The following is an 8,980-nucleotide window of genomic DNA, read 5'->3' as shown; positions in this document are numbered from 1 at the left end:
GACATCCTCCTCCCTCATGTGGTACTCTTCCTGCAGGCTCATCCTGGCATGACCCTCCAGCAGACAATGCCACCAGCCATACTGCTCATTCTATGCGTGATTTTCTACAAGACAGGAATGTCAGTGTTCTGCCATGGCCAGCGAAGAGCCCGGATCTCAATCCCATTGAGCACGTCTGGGACCTGTTGGATCGGAGGGTGAGGGCTAGGGCCATTCCCGCTAGAAATGTCCGGGAACTTTCAGGTGCCTTGGTGGAAGAGTGGGGTTACTTCTCACAGCAAGAACTGGCAAATCTGGTGCAGTCCATGAGGAGGAGATGCACTGCAGTACTTAATGGCGTTGGTGGTTTGATTTTGACAACCCCCTTTGTTCAGGGACACATTACTCCATCTGTAAGTCACATGTCTGTGGAACTTGTTCAGTTTATGTCTCAGTTGTTGAATCTTATGTTCATACAAATATTTACACATGTTAAGTTTGCTGAAAATAAACACAGTTGACAGTGAGAGTAAGTTTCTTTTTTTGCTGAGTTTATAATATATGAAATGATTTATACTTCATTTTGATACTTAAGTATATTTTAGCTATTACATTTACTTAATGTAATGTTAATATGTGAGTATATTTAAAACCAAATACCTTTAGACTTTTACTCAAGTAGGATTTTACTGGGTGACTTTCACTTTTGAGTCATTTTCTATTAAAGCATCTTTACTTTTACTCAAGTATGACAATTGGGTACTTTTTCCACCACTGTAAACTAATCAGCTACAATACCCTAAAACCCTAACAAGCTCCAGCCATCACACCCCATTAGCTTAGCACAACTCTGAAGGCAATTAGGTAAGGCATGAAGGCCTTTGATGACTGCCAAGGTGAATGTGAAAATTACAGTATTTTTCTTAATCAAATGTGATGGACTCATGAAACACTTATAATTTGTGAGATAACATAAATCATATTAATACAGACACCTGAGAGATTCCCATCTTAAAATAAAGATACTTTTCCAATTACATCATCTTTGACTGTGAAAATCCATGATCAAAACATTAATCCAAGCAAAAAATGAAGACACAAATAATCATTAAAAAAAAAAACTTTCAAAACAATCTTTTGAAAAAACAAAACAGTAATCATGGTAGAATTTTCACATTACTCTTGCAGTATGCAGACAAACAAAATAATGAAATGAATAAGTATATTTTTAAGTATGTGCATATGTGCCTAAGTAGAGCGCATGGGGCTAACTGCATTACAGTCATTAAGTGAGATTAATATTTTTTTGGTTTCATCAATTATTGGGCTAACTATAAGGGACTATTGACAATATTGACTCTATTGAGTCACAGGAATGTGCTTTCCCCAGAAAGTTAACCATTTCCCTTCACATGCATCCCCTAACCAAGCAAGAGCATCTTGGTAAACATAAAACAGCCCCTCAGGCACATACTAGTTACATAAAAACAAATGTAGTTCCTTTTCAAGATGGTCAGTCTCTATTGGTTATATTTGTAGGTTACTGCTAAAACAACACACAGCATTCCTCATGTCCAGGTAGTGATTCCATACAGTGAGTTTAAAATAATCATCTTATAGCAACAGGGACAGCATCACAGATGTTATTGTTATTAATTGAAATGTCTGCTGCGTAACTCTCAATTCCCATAGGGCAATCACCGTAGTTGAAGCAAACAATTAAAATCAAAAAATTATGTTTGATAAAACATAGCTGTACTCTCATTGTGATGACCTCATTGGACCCCCTGATGACCATAGACTGAAGGGTCTGCAAAGAGCAAACACAGACTGCATATGCACAACAGTGATGCATGATGGTTTGTTGGCATTATATCCATGGCCTCCAATGGTGACCATCAGACTTCAACGTCATGAGGCGAGTTTAGAGGGCCAGGGCTTCTTGGAACTGTAGCTAGTTCAGATGGGGGCTCAGTATGTCAGGGGACTAAGGATGAAGAGGCGGTCCTCCTCCCTCCTGATCCACTTCAGCAGCTTATTAACAGCAGCCACGGCCATGGCCTTGGTCCCAAGAGGACTGAAACAGAGGTAGAGCTCAAAGCCACTGGTCACCTAAAGGAGAGGTAGGGTAGAGGAAGAGGATTTAGAGGGGAGATTAATAACAATGGTACTACAGATACCCCCTGAAGAGATCCTTATGAACCAATATCTTTATTATGCACTGCAAGACTGAATTGTAACATCTACAAGATGGTATCAATAAGATGAGATGAATAACAATGCAAATCTATAGATTGGTATAACACTATGCTTACCCAGGCCAGCAAGTTCTCAGTCTCTCCACAGCGGTAGATGGAGCGCAGGGGACGTGTCGGTTGGTGCAAGCGGCTGTGGAGGTACTGGTACAATCCCATCAGCCTCTCCTGGTCCTCTAAAGATTGGTATGGCAAGGGCAGCTCAGGGCTGATGGAGAACACAGAAACAGAATGGTTAAATTGGTGGTAAGTCAGGATAGGAGATCATGTGTGCTATCATGTGTCTGATGATCCATACTCACCTAGTGTAGAGCCCTGAGCTCTTAGACTTGTACAGAAAGTGCCTGAGCTCTGGGATGCTGACTTGGGTGACAGAGTAGCTGGGGCACTTCAGTGCCTCCTTCAGGGACTGGTAGGCAGTGCGTCGACTCAGCCGCTCCAGGAAGCGGCGCTTGCAATCAGACAGGTTAAAGAAGTCTTCCCGGTCGGTGGACACCAGGATGAGGCAGAGGTCAGAGGCAGGCTCCAGGTAGGAGATGTGGGCATGGAAGAAGCCAGCAGTGTTGAATTTAGGGAGGCAGATGGGCGTCCAGCCTTCGCCCTCGCGGAAAGATGACGAGGAGCCCACCAGGTTGAAGAGCAGGTGCAGGTCCATGTGGTGCAGGTACTGGTCCTTCTTGCGCACCAGGGTGACCAGACGGTCCCCAGCCAAGAGGATGGAGAAGACCAAGCTCTTGGCCTTGGCGGCCTGAAGGCTGGAGGAGACCAGGTCGCGGGTGGAGCTGGCCAGGGGGAGGCAGGTGACAGCACTGAGGAGCAGGCCCGGGTCGCGGTCCAGCAGACGCAGCAGGTTGTCAGTGAGGTGCTCGGAGCCTGCAAGTAGGCGGCGCAGGTCGTAGTTCTGCTTATGCTGGAAGATGTGGTTGAGCTGGGTGAGGGTGAGCAGGCTGACAATCTGGTAGTAGATGTATTGCAACTCACGCGTCAGCTCTCTGTCTGACTGACAGGTCCGGGATACACCCACCAGGACCAGAGGAGTTTTGCGAAGGAACACCACTTTGTAACCATCTTGAACAGAAGATTTGAATGAGAGGGCAATGAAACATCTACAGTACTAGTAGATAGGTGCAGCCTTTCTTGCAATATGGCATGTCTTACTGACAGAACTACCGACTGAGCTTTCAATTATGTAGCCTACTTCATAGTTGTTCACCATGTTTCATTGACAAAAAACTGCAAGGCTACTCTAACTAATTTGCCCCTCCACAGAGATACTCCCTACATCTTCTACTCACCTGCATGAATGGAGCGGATGATATTCTTATCTGCCTCCACGACAGAGACTAGTGCCATCATGACCCCCATGGTGCTGGAGAGGGCTTCCTCTGTGCCGTAGCGGGTGTAGATGGGCTTGCCTGCCTCGCTCAGTACAAACACATGCTTCCTGTGGCTACGCCAGACCTCACTGCACACATCCTCTTCCTTACTCCTGTTCTCTGAGCGCTCCTCCTCTACCTCCGGCTGCTGTTCCTCCTGGGTCACCTGCTCAGCCCCCAGACATAGAGCCTCCTCCTCTGCTGACTCTCCAAGCACAGTCTCTCCTTCAGGTTCTGGCTCAGTAGTCGGCTCACTGTCAGCAGTCAGGTCCTCAAAGGACTGTGCATGAACAAACATGGCACTCTCCTGGCCAGCACCTGTGGAGATGAGATCATGTTTTTAATACAGTGATTCTGTACATAAACCCATCCTCATCAACATCTGAATACAGGGGGGAAATGTATGGCTTAACTGACTGTCCTGACAGCAAACACTGGGTAAAATATTGGTCTTTTATAATATCAATTGATGAAACAGTGACATCTAGCAGGCAAAAATATTAAATGAGTACAAGCGTAATAAAGTAAAAGTGAAATCAGTTTATGGATGTTCTTGGAAGGACAGAGAACTGAACTGCTTCAACTGTGCGTTGACTACAACACTAACAGCCATTCCAGACAGAGGTCATAAGTGGTGTGCATTATGATCACCTCCAGGAGAACAGCACTTTGATGTGAGTGCCTAAGGGGAATGGGAAAAAGAGGGAGGCCATCTTTCATTGAATGATGTACGAATGTTTCCTGGACAGCAAGTCATATCCTATTTAGATAATCTAATTTAGATGACACTTCCATCTGCAGTAAGAGTTCCCAAGCCTTTCCCAGGTCAGACTAGGATTTAAGTTCTCCCCTGGAAATATATAAAAACAGCATGCAAGAGAATCTGAGGGGTGTACAAAAATATATATTTTCAGCTTTGCTTTTCCCTGGGTGCTCTTAGTCTTATTTTAGCTAATCATTTATATTTTTATATAAAAAACATTTCAGCTTTTGGTTTTAAACATGGATTAGTCTCTACAGTCCTCTTGTCATCTGCTTTTACTGTTTGAACTCCCATGACTGTTATCTACAGATTGTCTGTCTCGTGCTCTTTTTATTGTTTTTATACATTTCCCAGTAAAGTGTATTGGGGTGCATCCGTGTCAGAAATGTGCTATATAAATAAAGTTGGATTTGAAAAAAGAATGTACCCCTGTTAAATGCCCACATCAGTAGAAATAAATGTTTTCGTACTGAAAGACAATGGCCAGTGCTTACCCAAGATGTTTCACAACAATTTAAAGTCGAGAAATCATAGTTTTAGTCAAAGTATGACATACTCGGGCTTGAAGTGACAAATCCAAACTGCCTACTTCTTGCAAATCTGTGTGAATGTTTTATCCTATGATATGACATACAAATTCTATTCAGCCTACGTTTCATTTCAGGGCTGGGTTTTATTTTAAGGTTACCACCTACTAGCATGGCATTGTTAATTAAATAGAAACAGCAGCTGCAAAGTTATTCCTCTTAATGACTGAGATGAGCCAAACAGGCTTGTCCACTTGGCCGCCTGAGCCATGGAACAAATAAAAAATAAGGGCTGCAAACTTGTGTTTATGCACATCCACTTTTTTTATCCATCTTTCAATAGTTCAATAGTTACCGGAGCTTCATCTTATTTTTTCTAACTATTTCTTTCTATGGCGGATTTGCAGGCGCAATTTATGGAAGATGCCAACATTTTGGAGATAACAATAGATGGCGAAGTCAAAGATGTTTCCATCTGTGGCAAAGTTTTCCCAAAATCAATGCTTATCACAAATCCAGCTCCAGAACCAGCCATAGAGCCAAATGGCTAATCTTTTGAATACGGTGTAGTAAAAACAGATAACATTAGCTAGCTAGATAAGGTTAACATGCTCGCTAACTACGCTGACAGCTGTCAGTGCCCCATTTGTTAACGTTTACCAAATCAACGTGGAAATTCCCACACCCAATTCATGAATACGAATAAGCAGCCTATTTTTCAGAGGTGGAACCTCAACGTGCATTTCATCTCTAGGACAGGAAATTACGTTGATGCCAAGAGGCAGGCCTTTGAAATGCTCCTTTACAGGGCCCGAGACTTAATAGATTAATTGGCCATGCACTGCCAAAGTATTTTTTAAACTCATTGTGGTCCTATTTTCTCAGTAATGCTGGTGTTATTAATTAACAGAGCCAGCAGCATGAATCACTCCTGAAGAATAGAGTACTGTATTTCCTTCCCCAAAACAAATCTGTATCATGACCTTCAGGAAAGGCAAATAAACAAACGTACCATATCAATCATAATCCAACATACTCTCAGTCTGAAACAGAACAAATAAGACAAGCAAAACCTACCACTTATTTCAAAGACCACTTATTCTAAATCCAGGAAGCATGATATGTGGATGAGAAAGGATACATGTGAGCTCTTGTGCAGCGACATTCCTTCTCCCTCTTATCCAGCCAACACACACTGAAGGTCTGTTCAGAGGTTGCATGGTTCAAAATGTGTCAAAGCGGTTTCTTGGAAAACGTCACATGATGAAATTGAGTTAATGGTAGATTCAACAGTTATTTCATGCTGCCGTCGTGCTCGTGAAATTGTGGCACAGCAAGAGCTGTTAGTCCAATCAATAGAACATGTGGCATGTAAAGTATTTATTTGAAACTATTTCCAATTAAGTAAAATAATAATAAAAAATTAGGTCCATAGTTGGCCAAGTGCAATATTATAAGCAGCCCATTTTATCCTCTGTTCAAGAGGACACATATTTCAATTAGAGAAATATACATTTTCTGTCACCATAAAGTGGCATTGTTCAGAACTATGACTGGATGTTTAATTCAGACAGGGGAGCTAGTCTGTAGTAACATGACATCTACAGTAAGTAAGCTACAGGTGGATATCGGTCACTGGAAAGTGATGCCATTATTAGAGTAGCCATGCCCACCTGGTTCTGTGCCCACCACCAGGCCTGGAGTGGGGCTTTCAGACCTCTCGTTGCGGAGACGGTCCACTGGTGCCAGGGTGCCATTCTGCTGGACCTCCCACGGTATACCCTTGTTGTGGACATATACAGCCATCACTGCTGCATAAGTTACTACAGGGACAACCACCTGTAACACGGGATAGTAATTACCAAGTCTGTCAACATCTGAAACAGTGCGTTTCAGTATTCGCATCGGCCTAGTCTCGTGTTGTTGTACACATTGACTCCAAGTTGAGTACACTGACTGTGTTTTTCTGTGACTATGTATACATGTCATGTTAAAGATGAGAGGGAAAGACGATTGGTACAACAGTCGACAACTTGAGCGGATCTTCGAGCTGTTCTTGCTGAGACAACACTTAGCTATCTAGCTAGCTAACGTTAGTTTGTTAGCATAGCTAGCTAGTTCTGCAGGTAAATAGGATAGTTAGCTAGCTAGCTATTGCATTTTCCTGTGTACACACATTATTTTCAAATCATAGCTACCTTTAATTTCTCCGAGAAGAATTTAAATGCATGTTAACTGTTGTAACGTTATCGTAAACTGTTGTTTGACTCTTTGTGTGTAGAATAATACCACCTCTAGCGGGCGCGTATCTCCTGACGGAAGTACAGTGCCTTTATTATTGAATTATGGGGAATGAAGTAATTTCTCACCATTTTGAGTGCATTGGGTACGTTCCCGAATGCGTCTATTTTCATTTTACGAGGGTTAGCATGATGCTACGTAGATTCGTTCATATTTTGTACATTTACAATTTTCAGTGTGCCTAACTCGCTAGTTTTGTGGTGGTTAACAATATTTCAATTTAGAAAGTATGGGATGGTCTAGCTCTGAAAAATTAATTTCACGGCATAGCTCAAACAAAGAAACAAAAAAAAAAGATATCCGAACGTACCCTTTTGATGACTACATACACACAAGGGGCAGATACTTTTACTTTTACTTAAACCTGCTAGGTAAAATCGCAGTTGAAGTAAAACAAAAAAAACACATAAATCAAATACTTTACCTGGTTGCTGTTTTTTTTTTGTCTGCCTGTTTTTCCCACAGGGGGTTTTCCCTGTGTTTTCAGAGGTACTAGGTAATTTATCCCTCACCGGGATCCTATTCCTCCAAGCGGGTCACAACATAGCTCTCCCAGGGCGTCGGAACACGGCTCCGTGGCCTTGTTGGCTTGACTGAGCTTATGGCTTCCCTTTGTGACAGGTGTGATGGTGGCATCCCCCTGGGGATCTACATACCTTGTGTATGCTCTGCCTGGGTTTGGGCCATACTGGATACCTGTTTTGTGTGGTGTTCTTAGCACACCTGCGCCTGGCGCGATTGGAAGCCATGCGCAAGTGGGTCGGCCAGGCTGGGGTTCAGGCTGAGGACGCAGGAGTGGTGCGGCAGCGAGTTGTCAGTCCCTCTACCTGGCCCAGTACCAGAGCCACTGCAGGCAGAGCCCATCTGCTGCCAGTCCTGGACGGGGGCATGAGTTGGACTGCTGGGACCACCTTGAACAGAGGGCGCATGCCCTGTGTCAGGAGGTTGATAGCTTCGATGGCAACGACAGCTGTTCCCTGTTGGCCAGTGATAGGCTGTTCCTGGGGGACGATGCTGGCACTCTTCACTATGTAAGAGGGGCTGACAGGCCATCAGAGGCCGCCAGCTGGGCTTCAGCGGCTCGAGAGGCTATGAGAGGCCTACTCACTTGGGTAGTCACTGCACTGGTCATCAACTGGTGGACAGTGAGTATTCTCCATCTGTCCTGATCTCTGCTGAGTATCCCTCTGCCATATCCCTCAAGGGTTCCTATTCCTCCAAGCAGGTCACAACATAAGCTCTTCCAGGGCTTCGGACCCCTGCTTCGTGGACTTGTTGGGTTGGCTGAGCTTCTAACTTCCCTTTGACAGGTGTGATGGTGTCAATAGTCACCACCATAGGGACGTGCCTGAGGGACCCATGTGCTTGGGGCGCCAGAGGAGAGGCGGGCCCCGGCAGGTCCCCTGACACACCCTTCCTTGGCCTTGGCCGCTTGTCCCGGTCTCAAAGGGCAAAGTGGGTGGAGTGTCTAGAGTCCCCATGGGTGTTGTCCTTGATGATCGAGGGGTACTGACTCCAATTACAGTGCCGGCCTCCGTTCTTCAGGGGCCTTGGTGTCACCACGGTGGCCGACCCCCCTGAATAATTCCTCAATCCTGGACAAGGGTGTCGTCCGCAGGATTGAGACATCAGAACGGCTAGGTGGGTTCTACTCCACTTATGTTGTGGTCCAAAAAAGAAACTGAGGGTTTCGACCGATTCTGGACCCTCCGCAACCTCAATAGGTACTTTCGTCTATGCCCAAACAGTTTGAGCTTCTACTTTTAAAGATCCATCTCT

General features: G+C 44.4%; 1 protein-coding gene across 1 annotated transcript; it reads right to left on the bottom strand.

Moving 5' to 3' along the window:
• Positions 1–513: 513 nt before the first annotated feature.
• On the bottom strand, positions 514–7,223 carry LOC139371273 (protein SAND-like). The gene is made up of 6 exons (XM_071111555.1): positions 7,099–7,223; positions 6,574–6,739; positions 3,530–3,928; positions 2,537–3,302; positions 2,295–2,442; positions 514–2,091 (listed from the first exon to the last, which is right to left on the bottom strand). Exons 2-6 carry the CDS (start codon positions 6,704–6,706, stop codon positions 1,951–1,953), a joined length of 1,587 nt encoding a protein of 528 aa, XP_070967656.1. The 5' UTR covers positions 6,707–6,739; positions 7,099–7,223; the 3' UTR covers positions 514–1,950.
• Positions 7,224–8,980: the final 1,757 nt, after the last annotated feature.

The sequence above is a fragment of the Oncorhynchus clarkii genome, chromosome 17 (genome assembly GCF_045791955.1).
Source record: "Oncorhynchus clarkii lewisi isolate Uvic-CL-2024 chromosome 17, UVic_Ocla_1.0, whole genome shotgun sequence".
Taxonomy (NCBI): domain Eukaryota; kingdom Metazoa; phylum Chordata; class Actinopteri; order Salmoniformes; family Salmonidae; genus Oncorhynchus; species Oncorhynchus clarkii.
The sequence above is the reverse complement of the archived record's forward strand: the minus strand, read 5'-3'. Positions and strand labels throughout refer to the sequence as shown.